This window comes from Setaria viridis, chromosome 9 (assembly GCF_005286985.2).
Source record: "Setaria viridis chromosome 9, Setaria_viridis_v4.0, whole genome shotgun sequence".
Classification (NCBI taxonomy): Eukaryota; Viridiplantae; Streptophyta; class Magnoliopsida; order Poales; family Poaceae; genus Setaria; species Setaria viridis.
In genome coordinates this window covers 14,403,033-14,419,874 of record NC_048271.2, presented here as the reverse complement: position 1 = coordinate 14,419,874, position 16,842 = coordinate 14,403,033, and the positions used below count along the sequence as shown (strand labels likewise).

Genomic DNA, 16,842 nt, shown 5'->3' with positions numbered 1-16,842 from the left:
AAGGAACAAAAGTGTCAAGAAAGGAATGGAAATTAAATCCCAGTGTCAAATAAGGGAGGCAAAAATTTCTAGTGTCATATAGGGAATTAGATTTTTATCCGGTGCCATATAAGGAATTTTCTCATATCTCTATAGTCAGGACTATAATATGAGGACTACATCCATACCGAAATGGTAGTGGAGAATCTGACGATCAGATCGATTATGGCAAAAGCCCGTACACTTTACAAATCCGAAGGGAAAAAAAAAGGAGAGCATTCACTCTAGAGTATGTACTTGGTGGAGAGCAGTGAAGGATCAACTAAAATGGACAAAGAAAAGTGAGAACCAAGTAATAGTCGCAAACAAAAGATTGAAGTAAACTGAATCAGGTGAGAGTGCAACGCCGAGAGTTGCGTTGCGTGCTGTCAGCGTGACTGTCTTTAAGGTTTGCCGCTTTACACAATCACTGGACGGAGCCGTGGAGTTGGACTCTCAAGTCCGTGTACGTGATGATAGTCTTAGACTTTACACGCTCACAGTCCGAACATCCTTGGGATCCTGTCCGGACTCTCGAGTTCCTGTATTTATCGTCTACTGTCTAGCTGGGCACAGGTACTGCGCAGATGGCGCGGCGCCGTGAGCTCGGTGCCGACGGTGCGGGCGTCGATCCGACTCCGATCGACCGAGCCCCCACATGCAGGCTTGCCAGTTGCCAGCTTCCCGCCAGCTTCAGTCCAGCACCCCACGCGGCGCGCCACCGTATCTACGCGTACCGCGCACGCAGGCGCACGCGCCAGTCCTCGAGGATTTGTCCCATACCGGCGAGCGTCGAGCGAGAGGACCAGCTGAAATGGCGTGCTGCTCCGACGATAGTTCGCCGGGCCTCGTAGCGGTGGCCCACGTCATCCCAAGCTTGGGGGCAAAGGTGTTGGCTCGACGGGGTGGGAGAGCACCATGTACTGGAACCGACACCCCTGGCTCTGCGGGTCCGACGGTGTGACGGTCAAGGATGACGGTCCTGGTCACCGTAAATCCGGATGGTCCTGCACGAAGGGGGCTGGCTCGCTCCGTATCAATGCCAGCACTCTATCGAGCCACCACCTTTTGTAAGAAATTTATTTTGTACTTATTTTTGTTGACTAGCCTATTAGATTTTTTTAATCCTCCATGATGAAGTCTCAATGACTCTGCTTTCCTGAAATACAGCATTCTCTAATCACCGATAGTGCCATCTTACCAGTTAGGCCTTCTGAGCCTGTTTGTTCCGTAAGATCTACCTTTGCATCTTTTATTATCAGCAATTATCTTTATTGTTTTCATTGTGCAATGCTTAAGTGTCCTTCATTTCAGTTCTATGCAAAAACAGGCAAATGCAAATTTGGTGCAAATTGCAAGTTCAATCATCCAATGCCATCTGTGATTGCAAAGGAAACCATATATACAGCAACAACTGATGCAGCAGCACACATTGGTGCAGCAGATGATCTGGTTCCAGCAAAGATGCATGCACCAACTGCCTCATCTGAGGCACATAACCCAAAGGGGCTTCCTATAAGACCAGTATGTGTTTACCAAGTGGTGTTTTTCTTTAGCTAGAGCAGTAAACTTTATTTCTGTACCTGTCTTATGGTGGCACTAGATACAGTAAAATCCGGTTTTATTCATGTTTTTCATTTGGAAACCGTATCAATAAGTCTGTCGCAAAATATGCAGTAAAGTAACAAGGTAAAACATGCTCTATGCCTACTGGAGATTCTGTCGGTAATCCAGGCTCGGTTTAGAGGTTTTGATGAGTGCAAATTGTTATCTCTCTACAACTCTCCTTGTTCTTGGTTCTCTCAAAGTACCGTCTGCTAGAGTATCCTTTCACATGTCACTAAACTAAGGTTTAATACTACATTTTACATTGACTACCCAAGTAGCTTGTATTGCTTAATACCTCTTCTCCCATATTGCAGGGTGAAGTGGACTGCTCGTTTTATATGAAGACAGGCAGGTACCTTCTTCTCCAACAGGATCACTAATTCACCATCTTAGTTGCCTTTGCCTCTTCCGAATAAAAGTTTGGAGGGATCTGACTGTTTTTCCTGCTGTGCTTTTACAGCTGCAAATATGGTTCTATTTGTCGCTTCAACCATCCTTATCGGCCAGGTTCATTTTTTTCATAACTAATCATTTGCTCAAGTTAAGCTATGGGTCATTTTGTTCTGTTTTTGTTGTGTTACTGTCAGGAGGATAGCGAAAAACCATGAGGAGCTCACTCTAATCAATGTCACAACTTAGCCTGCAATGTATTGGCTTGACCCTGTTGAACAGAAGCCTTGCCATGTACAGATCATGCTGAAAGCAAAGCTTGCACTGACATTAAGTTAGAGGTTCTAGAAAGTCTTAATAGTATAGAAAAGACAGAACCGAACTTCTGATATTATATGTTCTGTTGTGAGGATATGATAAAAACACATGAAGTTATGCTAGGAACACTTCAAAATTTTGCTTAAGTGTCTGTTACTCATTAGCTTAGGTTTTGTGGACACTGACAGTCTCTTGCGGTTGTAGCCATTTTCATCTAGCTGCTTTTGATTGTCATGATAAAACATCTTGATCTTATACCACAAAATTTCAGACAGCGATTACAAGATAATTTTTCATTCCATTTTCAATGTTTAGACTGGTACCTATCAACTTCAATGTCACAGCAGCATTAGTGCTTCAATTGCATGGCATCCAATTTTGATGCAACTTTTTACACATCTGGAATCGTTGTTATACCCTTTTTTTTTCTGATATTGTTTTGCGCCATGCACAGTTGTGGATATAGCATTGATGGCTCCACTGGTTCAAACTACTCTTCCTACTCCAGCACCCATTATGTCGGCGCCGATGTTAAACCCGGCTGCAAATATTCTGCAAAGCTTTGATTTTCATGTGACTCATGTGCCGGTAAGTGTAGACTAAGAATCTAAAAATGGCAAAGTGGTGCTGTATGTTCCATACAGGACTACTGTATAGCCTATAAGAATCTAAAAATGACCTAGTGCAGACTAAGATGTGCTTTCTTTTCGTAAAACACAGATTGAACCTGTGCCAATATATCCTCAGAGGCCTGGAGAGACTGTTTGTGATGTATGTGGCATGACCGTCTCCTTAAATGTCTAATTCAGTTCATCTATGTGCTTGATTTATTGTGCTTATTTGAGCTTTTTGTCCTTTTCTCATTTTGGTGTATTGCAGTTTTACATGAAGACAGGATTTTGCAAGTATTCTCAGAAATGCAAGTTTCACCATCCTATGAACCGCTCTGAACCTGGTGCCAACGGAAACTGGGATCCTGAGCAGCCTGTGACACTTACTCTTGCTGGCCTTCCAAGGAGAGAGGTAACATTGCTAGACTATATTACAGCATCAATTGTTGTGACCTCTATGTTCATTCTCACCGGAAAGAAAGCTTTTGTGTTGTACGCTGGTTCTCAGCTGGGACTTCTAATGTTAACTCAAACTGACGCTTCACTGGTGCCTACGCAGAGCGCCGAGGCGTGTGCCTTCTACATGAGGTCTGGCACGTGCAGGTATGGCGCGCACTGCAAGTTCGACCACCCTCCCCCACAGGAGGCTATTTCCAAGCTGCAGGCGGCCGGAAAGGAAGATGAGGAGAAGAAAGAAGGTGAAGCAAAGGAAGGGAGCGTCGTCCCGTGATTGCCACCTGCCTCGGGCTTGTAATACATAGCGAAACGCGCTGTCGGGTTGATGGTTGCCTGGGTCTTGATGGGCTTCTGAGCTGTGAAGTTGAGTACCACCGGAAGGAGTCTATCGGAGCAGTGCTGGTGGTACTAGCGAGTTACCTTCGTTTGTTGCCGTAGATAACAGTAACCTGGCACATAATGGTCATGTTGCCATATTGCAGCAACGCATTCTTTGGCTTTGCCACTACGCACCTGTGCTTCGTTGTACGCATTGCCCGGCCGTACGTAACTTCGCATTGAAGAGCATTCTTTGGCTCTGCCCGAGTATGAGGGCACTGTAGCTGCATTGCAGAGGTGGTGAGGGCCGGACCTGGAGCTGCCAGCGGCCAGATCGACGCCATGCCGAGGTGCCCAGCGCACTCAAACCGTGCTGCGCGTCTCGTACACGCGTAGGGCGGCCGTGTCCGGTTGGCTCCATGTGGCGCTCTGAAGGCTGCACGGCCGAGTAGGGTAATGGCCTGATGCTGGGCAGGAGGCGGCTCAGAATGCGCTGCGGTCAAAATTAAATCGGCAGCAGCCCGCTGGGTTTTGCCTGATTGTAGCGTCCTCCGCAGGGTGTGGCGCCTGCTGTTGCCACTGTGTGCTTCGTCACATCTCGCTCGCTCAGGCTGGTCCTTGATCCTAGAGGCCACTGCATTTCTGCCAAAAGGATGCAGCAGTACCCTCATCCATCTGAATCGAGAGCGTCTTTAATGCTTTGAATCAATCTCATTAACCTACAACTACAAAATTCAAGATCAGTTTCACATTAACTGCCTTTGGTTTCAAGTTTCCCAAATCGTGTATGTAATAATAGCATTTTTCTCGAGACATGATTCGTTCCGATATTAGGGGAGTGCTATCGGTAAATTCTTGTGTCCAAATATTAGGGGAGTGCAAGTGCAACTTAGTGAAAACACATCATTTGAAAAGGGCGGAAACGCCATGAATACTGAAAAATTTTCAGATTGAATTAAACAAAAGTAATCTTTGAAAGGAAAAAAAGAAGAAAGCATTGTTACAGCTGTATGCGGTGTCATGTTTTAATAGCCCACACACTTCATCGAATATCTTTTAATTGGTGTTTTCGACCTGAGGTGCAACCTCCCAAATAATGGTTTGCATCGCTTACAGTTATACTGCTGACCAGTTCAGGTTTCAACTAGTGCAGAGCATGTTCCAGGAAGTCTTTCCAGCGAAACGCGCGAAGCAGTAACAAAGACTACTGGTACATGGGGTACAAGAAAACACACGCTTGCTTTAAAAATTGAGAGCTGCTTATTGGCGCATCAAATGTGAACCCTGGGGATTTATAACATTTTTACATGGCTCCAGACAATATGGGTCAACAAAAAATACTGTGTGACAACAATGCACGTTGATGTGGGAGGTTAGCATGGATGGAGCAAACCGAGCCACATTAAATGAAACCGTCTATTGAGAACAGACCCCAAAACCACTGAAACAAACATTGGCTAGAGCAGCCTTTTTTCTGCTTGGGTTGCCAAATACACCCCCAAGATTATACACACATGGGCAAATATATTATAGCCAGACTCGCTTGGACCTCCTTAGTGTAACGCCAATCATTTACACATTTCACCTCTTCATTGGGAACCTGCAGGTTTTCAGTTCAGTTAATAATGAACAAACAGTAACGTAGACACATGCAAAACAGAAAGTCAGAAACCAAACGTCCAGATTTCTTCTCTATTACATTCACCATAAACATGAACAACTGAACTCTAAATTCCAAGCAAATTCTGCAAATATTTGATTTTCCAAATTACAATAATCTTTGAGTAATAAGCGGCCAAATGAAAATGGAGGCAAACTAATGTGGACGCAATAAGTTTTTTCATACACAGGACAACTTATATGAAACTAGGTTCCCAGCCCATTAGAACTTTCAAACTTTACAATCAACAATGGGTCAGACAAAATTGGCATTTCAATTCTAAGGAGCATTAGTAATATTGGACAACTGGATGGATATAATTTCTCCATGAAGCATATGCCTCTTTATTTGAGAAGTCCATCAAACAGAGAACTGTCGTGCACATGTTTCCAGCATTCAACTTGCCTCATCAGAACTGCTGACCTCTCTTTCTCAGGCCAGTATCCTAACAGCATTATTTCAAAAACTATCCTAACAGCAACTGTAAAGTACTAGATGGTTTCATTGTACAGTACTCCAAGTGACAGAACATTCCTACCATCCTAATGCATTAGGATATCTTTGGAGCTAAAACAGCAACTGAACAATCAAAGATTTATAAAATATTCAAGGAATAAACACAGCTCAAGTATATTTAACAGCTAGCTACTTTATGCACATTTCGACATCAGACCATTAACAAAGTAGTACCATTGATCAATATACAACCCGTTGACCACTCTGCATAGCTAACAGGTAGTGGTGAAACAATCCCGTGAAAGCAACCAGAGGTAGAAATGGATCAAACACTAACCTGATCACAACGCCATTTCAGCTTGCAGTGCAGCAAGCTCATCATCTTCAGCTGTAGCTTTCTGTGGAGCAGGGCGAGCTGGTTGCTTGGTAGGGACATGCAGTGGATGCACAGGAGGAGCTGCAACAGGCTCCAGAAGCTGAGATTCCAACTCTGCTCCCTCCAGTTCTTCAAGTTCCACTTCCAGTTCATCCTGTAAGTTTTTTGGTGCAATTGGTGATAAGTACGTCAAGAGAAAACAATGCAATGCAATGTTGTAAAATTAAATGATTATAGTGATTTACCTCATCAAAATCAGCAGAAGCTCCAAGAGGAGCTGATAAAGCATCTTGAATTTGTTTCATGTTTTCTGTCTGTTCATTAATTTCATCCGTAGTCTTGTCAACATCATCAATATTCCTGAAGGGACATGGTAAATAATCATTTAGATACCTTCAACGATTATGTGGGAAAACCCTAAAATAGACTCAAAACTAATACTAACGTTGCTTTTTGCATTGCTTTCATAGCTGCAGCTCCAGTCCTCAATGCATCGACAGTCTCTGTTATAGCTTTAGCTGCTTCTAACATGATCATCTGTATAAGAAGGTGTTATATAGTTAGCACACATAATATATAGTAAACAAAGGTTCCAAATGTTTGAATAGGACTATTAACCTGATCATGGATTCTCAACTGGAAATTTCCAAGCTGCTCAATTTGTTGCTCATAAAGTTTTTTCCTCTTCAAGGACTGGATAGCCACTGTTAAGAGCAAGAATTATTCGCATTAGCACAATCTTCTATAAATCTAGTTTTCATCGCATAAAAAAGGAAGTTAGTGACATTTTAAATATAATCAATAATAGTTTAAATGAAAGCAAAATAATAAGAAGTAAAAGATACAGCGAATATAAGCTGTATTGGCTAATAACAAGATGCATATCATGAGGTCTCAAATAAAAATGGTGAAGATTGATCCAGAAATAATGCTATATGCAAATTGCATACTACGTACCTCAAGTACAATGCTGACCTCTCTTTCTCAGGCCAGTATCCTAACAGCATTATTTCAAAAACTATCCTAACAGCAACTGTAAAGTACTAGATGGTTTCATTGTACAGTACTCCAAGTGACAGAACATTCCTACCATCCTAATGCATTAGGATATCTTTGGAGCTAAAACAGCAACTGAACAATCAAAGATTTATAAAATATTCAAGGAATAAACACAGCTCAAGTATATTTAACAGCTAGCTACTTTATGCACATTTCGACATCAGACCGTTAACAAAGTAGTACCATTGATCAATATACAACCCGTTGACCACTCTGCATAGCTAACAGGTAGCGGTGAAACAATCACGTGAAAGCAACAAGAGGTAGAAATGGATCAAACACTAACCTGATCACAACACCATTTCAGCTTGCAGTGCAGCAATAAATGATTGTGCTATGAAAAGAGTACGAACAAATTGGTGCTTGCCCAGATAATGAGGGCAAGCAGGAGAAACAGACCGAGTCAGACCAGTCAAACAAAACAACATATGCAAATTATTGATTGTATAAGAGAACTGTTGGTAAAACACACTGTCCTACAGTCAAGGTAACATGGCAATGTCTTGACAGGTTTCATGCAGATGAAACAAACAAATAGAACAAGGCTGGCTCAGCAAGCAAACCAGACCCTGAAATATCTCATGTAAGAGACATAATTGTTCTTTGGCAAATTCTAGCTGTTTCCAAGTGCAAAACGGTGAATGAAGGCAGACACTGCATTACAGAAACTATCACTACGCCGTAGCACCAGCCTCTTCTTTCCTCTTGCGGGCCCACCTTGGGCTAACCTCGATGAGCCGATGTGGCATAAGCTGCCGCTCCTTTCTGGTTAGCTTCTTGTAGTTGCTCACCCTGAGTTTGGCAATCTTTGCCTCTTCCTCGGCTGTAGCTTCTCTAACCACCACTGTCAATCTGCACCTGGGTCGCACCATGACACCACACCTCCCCTTGGCATGGTAAGACAGCCTCTTCAGGTAAAGTCCCTTTCCCACAAAGGCCTCCTCTGCAGTTTGAAAGGTTACAGGAAAGTACTTAGTTTATAACAAATATAGGGGATGGCACATGCTTTGTTTAAAAACCTTACCAACAATGAGCTTATCAGGATCCAATCCGTGGTTGTGGGCTGCATTTGCGCGAGCAGAATGGATCACCTGCAGTAATTAGTACGATATAATACTGATGAAAGATGACTTTGGTCATTTGACACTACGTATCAAGGGAAGCAGTTGAGTAGTCAAAACGTTCACTAAAGAGGACCTGGTAAACAGTTTTAGCAGCCCTTTTAACTGTCACTTGCAGCTGCAACAAGGCATCTTCCACACGCATACCTCGGACCAGCTTTGCTACTAGATTCACCTTCTTTGGGCTCTAAAACAGCCAAAAAGCTTCAGAAAATCAGAGATAAAAACATCTCTTAATGATATATATTACAGCAAAAGCAACATGCAGTGTATCAATTGATGAAATTTGTGCAACCTCCTTCTCTGTTACCATATATGCTTAGTACTATTGTCAAGTGTTTTTAGTAATTCAAATTGAACCGAAGTTAAGCCATTAGTGCAGCTTCTAGAAACAGGCACTCAGCAACATAGAATCAGCAACGTGCATCCCTGCGACCATTGAAAGGCTCGGGACAAAATGTTTTTGTTGTTGATGATGACATAACCACTGAAACCTCATGAAGCCATATTTAGCTATTTCAGAGAACACAAAGTCTAAATGCAGCAAATTTATGATATTTTCCAGATTAATAGATATGCCATCAACATACTCACATAGCCAATAAATAGTTTCATGGAAAGATATAACTAGTACTGCAGTGTTGTTACCTGTTTGATATCCTTTTTTATGGCTTGGACCTTTAGTCGCTTAACCACAGCTCCCTTTTTGTCAGTTTCTTCACCGTCACCCAGTGGAGGTGTCAAAGGAGAAGAAATAGGAACCATGGCATCATCTGCAAGCAAGTTCCTTGTAGTCGATATTCCCTGCAACGAAATGCCAAGTCCATATAAATAGTTAGCTAGAAACTTAATACAGAATGACAATGTAATTTTTGCCCCATACATAGAACATGTAGGAGATGCAAGCGAAGTGATGGGAATACCAATATGACACCCACCACAAAACTGAACAATGACAGAAAGTATTTTGTTAAGCATTTTCTGCTGGTATCAAACAGAAATGATTGCAAAGTTCAAATTAATTCTTATATAAAAGACGTCTGGTTGCACCAGAAAGAGAAACACACATCCTTTAGTATGGCTGTTCCTTTCTTATTATCCTTACAAAATATATAGTCATAACCATATAAACCAACATGAGACAAGTGAATTACAGCATTGCGGATCAGCTGATGAAAGTTTACTGGAATACTCCTTGAGGCAAATGTTTGTGCCCTGAATAAATTTGCATATTGACCTGCACGAATGCAACACAATTAAGATTAGCTAAAAAAAGATATTTCTGAACAAAGACGCGTACTCAAAAACTGTGAAATAAGCCAGCACTAGTACTTGATGGATAGATTGGAATAACATTTCACTTCTCGTGGAGAGACCGGTACCATTTGAAGCTATAAGGGTCATAGCACCCATATCAAATGGCGAAATAAGGAAAAAGTTTATTCCAAAGCATCAACAACCCGATCAACAAATAAACAGAATCCGAAGGGGGAAGGCCTGATCACGTGCGCACCCAAACCGGACAGAGCATTTCCGCTGCTGCTACAGATGGCTGCGAGAACACCGCCATCGCGCCTCCCTGCCGTCTCCGATGCCGCGCTGAGCCGGCGAAGAACGGCGTGAGCACCAGCCACCCGCCAGCCCGCCATGCCCAATAATCGCCACGGGCCTCTGCGCCGCCGCCTATCGAGCGAGAAGGGGAGAAGGAAGGTCACAGGAGGGACGAGGAAGCGAGTCGGGATCCCTGGTTGAGTTGGGCCCATTGGCCGTTGCTCGTGTAGTTATGTGGCCGGGTGGGCTCCTGCGGTGGGCCGAGCAAAGTTGCATGGCCCAAAATCTTCGGTGTGACCACCGCAAGATAATACCCGGCCACAAAACTACACGAGCAACAGCCAACGGGCCCAACTCAACCAGGGATCCCGACTCGCTTCCTTGTTCCTCATGTGACCTTCCTTCTCCCCTTCTTGCTCGATAGGCGGTGACGGTGGCGCGGAGGCCCATGGCGATTATCGGGCATAGCGGGCTGGCAGGTGGCTGGTGCTCGCACCATTCTTTGCCGGCTCAGCGCGGCGTCGAAGACGGCTGGGGGGCGCGATGGCGGTGTACTCGCAGCCATCTGTAGCAGCAGCGGAAATGCTCCGTCCGGTTTGGGTGCGCGCGTGATTTCCCTCTAGTGCTTCATGATGTTCTTGTATTCATACCACCCTAGCTTCGATCTGGACCCTCGACAACTTAGGCTTGCTGTAATTTTAAGATGTTGATAGTGTCTGTTTGGGCTGATAATAGCTATATCAAAGGATCAGACCTTCCCCCTTCGGATTCTGTTTATTTAGTCAGTTGTTGATCGGGTTGTTGATGCTTTGGAATAAACTTTTTCCTTATTTCGCCATTTGATATGGGTGCTATGACCCTTATAGCTTCAAATGGTACCGGTCTCTCCACGAGAAGTGAAATGTTATTCCAATCTATCCATCAAGTACTAGTGCTGGCTTATTTCACAGTTTCTGAGTATGCGTCTTTGTTCAGAAAATCTTAATTGTAGGTGCATACCTGACAGCTCCCTGACCTTGTCCACCGTGCCGTTGGCGGACTTGTAGGTGATCCGGGAGTTGTAGGCGGCGGCGTCGGGGGCGATTCCGTGGTCCTGCACCATAGCGCGCCACAGCTCCTCGGCACGGTGCGGGAGGCCGACGGAGGAGAGGGAGGAGAGCGCGGCGCCGGTGTGGGAGGGGAGCAGCGGCGCGAGGGCCGCGTCGATATCGGCGAGGCGACCCGCGCGGGCGAGCCGGCGAAGCTGGGCGATAGGTACTGGAAGCTCGGTTTTCTCAGCGGCCGCGGCGGCGGTGGAGAGGAGCCGGCGGCCGGCGGCGGAGAAGGTGGCGGCGGCCATGGCTGCGGAAGTGCGGAACTGGAGAGAATCGATCGCTCCGTAGGGTTTAGAGGACTTCTCTGCTAGTGACCAGGCTTCTTTTGCGGGTTGGGCCCTTAGGGAGAAAACGAATTTGGAGAGGTAGGCCCAAAGGCTTCTTTTGCAGGTTGGGCCCTTTGGGAGAAAACGAATTTGGAGAGGTAGGCCCAAATTTCTGCTGGACCTGCATTTACCGTAATTGCTTGGAACAACAGTACTGTAGCAAATCAGTCTGTCATACACTCACAAGTCACAAGGTCGTTTAACTAGTGGCTAAGATAGTAACTTGGTAAGGTTCACATCATACATGTTGATAAGTGGTGTTTTTCTTTAGCTAGAGCAGTAAACTTTATTTCTGTACCTGTCTTATGGTGGCACTAGATACAGTAAGTTCCGGTTTTATTCATGTTTTTCATTTGGAAACCGTATCAATAAGTCTGTCGCAAAATATGCAGTAAAGTAACAAGGTAAAACATGCTCTATGCCTACTGGAGATTCTGTCGGTAATCCAGGCTCGGTTTAGAGGTTTTGATGAATGCAAATTGTTATCTCTCTACAACTCTCCTTGTTCTTGGTTCTCTCAAAGTACCGTCTGCTAGAGTATCTTTTCACATGTCACTAAACTAAAGTTTAATACTACATTTTACATTGACTACCCAAGTAGCTTGTATTGCTTAACACCTCTTCTCCCATATTGCAGGGTGAAGTGGACTGCTCGTTTTATACGAAGACAGGCAGGTACCTTCTTCTCCAACAGGATCACTAATTCAGCATCTTAGTTGCCTTTGACTCTTCCGAATAAAAGTTTGGAGGGATCTGACTGTTTTTCCTGCTGTGCTTTTACAGCTGCAAATATGGTTCTATTTGTCGCTTCAACCATCCTTATCGGCCAGGTTCATTTTTTTCATAACTAATCATTTGCTCAAGTTAAGCTATGGGTCATTTTGTTCTGTTTTTGTTGTGTTACTGTCGGGAGGGTAGAGAAAAACCATGAGGAGCTCACTCTAATCAATGTCATAACTTAGCCTGCAATGTATTGGCTTGATCCTGTTGAACAGAAGCCTTGCCATGTACAGATCATGCTGAAAGCAAAGCTTGCACTGACATTAAGTTAGAGGTTCTAGAAAGTCTTAATAGTATAGACAAGACAGAACCGGAACTTCTGATATTATATGTTCTGTTGTGAGGTTATGATAAAAACACATGAAGTTATGCTAGGAACACTTCAAAATTTTGCTTAAGTGTCTGTTACTCATTAGCTTAGGTTTTGTGGACACTGACAGTCTCTTACGGTTATGGCCATTTTCATGTAGAGAACCCACCTTCCATGCGCCCCTTTTTATCCCGGTTTAAAGTTGATCCGGGACAAAAAGTTCACCAACCAGGACTAAAGCTCGGTCACTGGTCGGGGGCTCACCAACCGGGACCTTTTATCCCGGTTGCAAAGGCTAGTGGAAAAAAACAGCCCTCAGAGGCCTTTTATCCCGGTTTATCCAGGTTAACTGGGATAAAAGGGGATCTTTAATCCCGGTTGGTGTTTCAAACCCAGATAAAAGGGTCCCCACGGGGTGGCTGAAAGAGGACTAAATGCCTCGAACCCTTTTATCCCAGTTTGTAATACCAACCGGGATAAAAGGGTCATCCACGAGTTAATACAAAAGGATTGCATCTCCTATATAGTCAGATGTGCTGTGTAGGTGGGATGGCAAGGAAGCTACGCGCGAGGCTGGAGGTCGTGGGTTCGAATCCCACGCACCGCGCACGCACATATTTCGCATGAAAAATCGCGTGGAAGCTACGCGCGAGGCTGGAGGTCGTGGGTTCGAATCCCACGCACCGCGCACGCGCATATTTCGCGTGAAAAAAATGTGTGACTTGTGACTTGCGGCGTGCGTGTGTGGGGGCCTCCCGGGTATACCTCGGGATTTCTTTTTTTTTTTGCCGCGCCTGGCGTGGCGACCCTTTTTATCCTAGTTGGTAATACCAACTGGGATAAAAGGGGGTCTTTAGTCCCGATTGAGTGACCCGAGATAAACGACCCCTCTTTTATCTCGATTAGTTTATCCCGGATGGATTTTTAGAAGATTTGCTCCTTACTAACCGGGACTAAAGGTGAGTTTTCTACCAGTGTCTAGCTGCTTTCGATTGCCATGATAAAACATCTTGACCTTATACCATAAAAAATTTTAGACAGTGATTACAAGATAATTTTTCATTCCATTTTCAATGTTTAAACTGGTACCTATCAACTTCAATGTCACAGCAGCATTAGTGCTTCAATTGCATGGCATCCACTTTTGATGCAACTTTTTACACATCTGGAATCGTTGTTATACCCTTTTTTTTTCTGATATTGTTTTGCGCCATGCACAGTTGTGGATATAGCATTGATGGCTCCACTGGTTCAAATTACTCTTCCTACTCCAGCACCCATTATCTCGGCGCCGATGTTAAACCCAGATGCAAATATTCTGCAAAGCTTTGATTTTCATGTGACTCGTGCCGGTAAGTGGAGGCTAAGAATCTAGAAATGGCAAAGTGGTGCTGTATGTTCCATACAGGACTACTGTATAGCCTATAAGAATCTAAAATAACCTGCAGACTAAGATATGCTTTCTGTTAACACCAAGATTTGGAAATATGCTCTGAAAGAAAGGAATTGGCCGATGATGCAAAAAAAAGACGAAATCTCCTGAATAAGGCTATTTGCAAGCTGACCGCAGAAATCAGGAACGTGTGCATGAAGAAAGAGAAAGCAAGAAAGCTAGAAGATTAAAAAAAGGAAATCAACGCACACATGTACACGGCAAGAGTTCCAATTTGTTTGGCATCCAGGGGAAGCGCATGTACGGGAGGTTGTTTTATAGAATAAAATATTCTCGAGATAGAGTTGGTTAGAGATAAGCTTGATTAGAGATAGAGTTTTGATTAGAAAAGATTGTGTACGTGACTTGCCTTGTATGTGATTAGTCTTGCTGTGTAATGTCAAAGTCCACTGCACCCTATAAATATAAATAAATATAAAGGGTCGTGGCTCATTGTAAATCATCGCACGATCAATATAACATATTTACATTTACGCATCTAACTTTCGGCTTCACGCCATTGCCCTAGGAGTAGGAGTAACGTAGCTTCTCGACGAGTTCCTTCTAGCAGGCTGGATTGTATCGACCTCGATCTCCGGCAAGCTGCAAGTTCCCATCATCAAGTGTATCAGACTTCAACTTCCGAGTGCATCGCTGTCGTTGGGTCTGGTTTCACTACCAGTTATCGAGTATCTTGGATCTTTGACTTACGGCGCATCACTTCTGTCTCAATCTACGGTATTCACCAGTTATCCTACCTTGGTTAAGTTTGCATCGGCTGATATTTATCTGTTCTATCATCTTGTTGTCTAGTTTGCTTTAATTAGCTCTAGATCGTATCATTGAAGACGATAGATCTCTTAATAGCCTGTTGCATTTTAATCTTGGTTACCCCTCGAGTGCTGTTGGAATTGAGTTCTATTGTGATTAGATTCATCAGCTGGCGAGATTTAGATTGGCGTCCTATTGAGTGTTTCTAGGCTGCAACTACTGGGCACATCGCTGTGGTTTCACCTAGAAATACTGGCAGTAATGTTAGTTTGAATCTCATTGGCTTGTGGCTCTAGCTACGGTGGAGCAAGAGCTCAACGACGCTCTGTCTCCTATCGGCTTTCTAACCGATGGTTATCGCCAATTGTGTTGAATCGACTGGATAGCCGATGAACCACGCTCATCAAGATACTGGAATCAGCTTAATAGCCAATATATTTATTCACCATGCTTTATTTTGCTACGTCATCATCACCGTTGGTGCCAGGATCATATTGGCCTGATCGTCCAGTTGCCTCGAACTCCAAAAAGATCATCTACACCTTGTCAGTTGAATGGTCAAACTGACTGGCACACCTGCGCACACCACGCGCGCCGATTTACAGGACCTGCACGGGAGTGAAGCAAATATCCCAGGCCTTTCGTGTGTTAGTACGTGAAGGTCACCGTCCGATTTTTTGCGTCAACACACTTTTGGGGTCAACACTTTCTTTTTGTAAAACACTAATTGAACCTGTGCCAATATATCCTCAGAGGCCTGGAGAGACTGTTTGTGATGTATGTGGCATGACCATCTCCTTAAATGTCCAATTCAGTTCATCTATGTGTTTGATTTATTGTGCTTATTTGAGCTTTTTGTCCTTTTCTCATTTTGGTGTATTGCAGTTTTACATGAAGACAGGATTTTGCAAGTATTCTCATAAATGCAAGTTTCACCATCCTATGAACCGCTCTGAACCTGGTGCCAACGGAAATTGGGATCCTGAGCAGCCTGTGACACTTACTCTTGCTGGCCTTCCAAGGAGAGAGGTAACGTTGCTAGACTATATTATAGCATCAATTGTTGTGACTGATAGAAATCTAGGATCTCTAGGTGTAAACCTAGCGAGTAATCAACTTCATTTTTTAGGTTAAAATGTATATCTTAGTCTAAACAGGAACAACCGAGAGGGAGAGAGAGAGGAGAGAGAGAGTAGGGGCACCACCATCGGGTTTGGAGGATGAGCTCGTCATGGTGGTGACGGTGGTGTTGACAGCGAGGGTGGCGGCAGCGCGGCGAGGTGGCAGCGGTGCTTCCCGCCGCCTCAGCGCTATGGTGATCGGGTCTAGGGTTCTACCGGTGGGTCTGGTGGGCACAACAAACCTTGGCATACATGCTCCCGGCCCCCACCTTCTCTTCATAGCACTACGCGATAGGGACCCACAACCATGAGTTGGTTGTGCACCCCCGATCAGGACGTGGGATCAGGGTCCGACTCCGTCATTGGACCGAGTCAGTGGAGATCAACACTAATATTCTCCCCCTTGATCTCACCTTATACTTTAGCTTAGTCTTAAATTTGGAATACTTAACTTAGCACCCATTTCATTACAAATCAGTGTATAGAGCATGCCTCGTCATAATAGTCGGTTACGTACTATCAGATTCAACAGTTACAACACACCTTTCTATTTTGAAACAGATTCTTATTTTGGACCCTTAGTATCCAGGGATCATAGGCTTTCCCGTAAACCCATGTCAGCTAAGTGTTCTCTGAACACATTGGGCGGTAAGCCTTTCGTGAGTGGATCCACGAGCATTTTCTTTATTCTTAGATGCTGTAGACTAATGGTATGATCCTGGATTTTCTCTTTCACAATATAAAACTTGATGTCAATATGTTTGGTAGCACCACTTGACTTGTTGTTGTGAGCATAAAATACTGTTGGCTCATTATCGCAGTACATCTTGAGTGGCCTTTGAATGCTATCTACCACTTTCAACCTGGTACAAATTTCTTAAGCCATTTTGCCTGTCCCGTGGCCTCATAACACGCTACAAACTCGGCATACATAGTGGACGATGCAGTGACGGTTTGCTTGGAGCTTTTCCACGATATGGCTCCACCTGCAAGAGAGAATACATAATCTGATGTGGACTTTCTATCATCTACATCTCCCGCAAAATCTGAATATGAGTACCTTCTA

At 44.1% G+C, this 16,842-nt stretch overlaps 3 protein-coding genes and 1 long non-coding RNA gene across 5 annotated transcripts; 2 read left to right on the top strand and 2 right to left on the bottom strand.

Annotated features, from left to right (window-relative positions):
• Positions 1 to 385: 385 nt before the first annotated feature.
• On the top strand, positions 386 to 16,072 carry LOC117837035 (zinc finger CCCH domain-containing protein 8). 2 transcript variants are annotated; one of them, XM_034716586.2, is made up of 9 exons: positions 388 to 1,088; positions 1,189 to 1,248; positions 1,333 to 1,542; positions 1,941 to 1,978; positions 2,087 to 2,133; positions 2,789 to 2,922; positions 3,055 to 3,105; positions 3,214 to 3,357; positions 3,505 to 3,977. In XM_034716586.2, exons 1-9 carry the CDS (start codon positions 1,020 to 1,022, stop codon positions 3,673 to 3,675), a joined length of 924 nt encoding a protein of 307 aa, XP_034572477.1. In that variant the 5' UTR covers positions 388 to 1,019; the 3' UTR covers positions 3,676 to 3,977. The 2 variants fall into 2 exon arrangements, with proteins under 2 accessions (XP_072146808.1, XP_034572477.1); XM_072290707.1 differs by lacking the exons at positions 3,214 to 3,357; positions 3,505 to 3,977 and adding an exon at positions 15,541 to 16,072 and having other exon boundaries at positions 386 to 1,088.
• On the bottom strand, positions 4,961 to 7,544 carry LOC117839356 (vacuolar protein sorting-associated protein 32 homolog 1). The gene is made up of 5 exons (XM_034719666.2): positions 6,830 to 7,544; positions 6,657 to 6,748; positions 6,457 to 6,571; positions 6,173 to 6,365; positions 4,961 to 5,319 (listed from the first exon to the last, which is right to left on the bottom strand). Exons 2-4 carry the CDS (start codon positions 6,746 to 6,748, stop codon positions 6,177 to 6,179), a joined length of 396 nt encoding a protein of 131 aa, XP_034575557.2. The 5' UTR covers positions 6,830 to 7,544; the 3' UTR covers positions 4,961 to 5,319; positions 6,173 to 6,176.
• On the bottom strand, positions 7,698 to 11,320 carry LOC117839354 (uncharacterized). Its single transcript, XM_034719665.2, has 6 exons — positions 10,942 to 11,320; positions 9,546 to 9,628; positions 9,040 to 9,195; positions 8,468 to 8,578; positions 8,295 to 8,361; positions 7,698 to 8,213 (listed from the first exon to the last, which is right to left on the bottom strand). The coding sequence occupies exons 1-6, from the start codon at positions 11,279 to 11,281 to the stop codon at positions 7,945 to 7,947; spliced, it is 1,026 nt and encodes a 341-aa protein (XP_034575556.1). The 5' UTR covers positions 11,282 to 11,320; the 3' UTR covers positions 7,698 to 7,944.
• Positions 11,608 to 13,795, top strand: LOC140221290 (uncharacterized). Its single transcript, XR_011897041.1, has 3 exons — positions 11,608 to 12,037; positions 12,146 to 12,192; positions 13,673 to 13,795. It is a non-coding gene; the product is annotated as an uncharacterized lncRNA (long non-coding RNA).
• Positions 16,073 to 16,842: the final 770 nt, after the last annotated feature.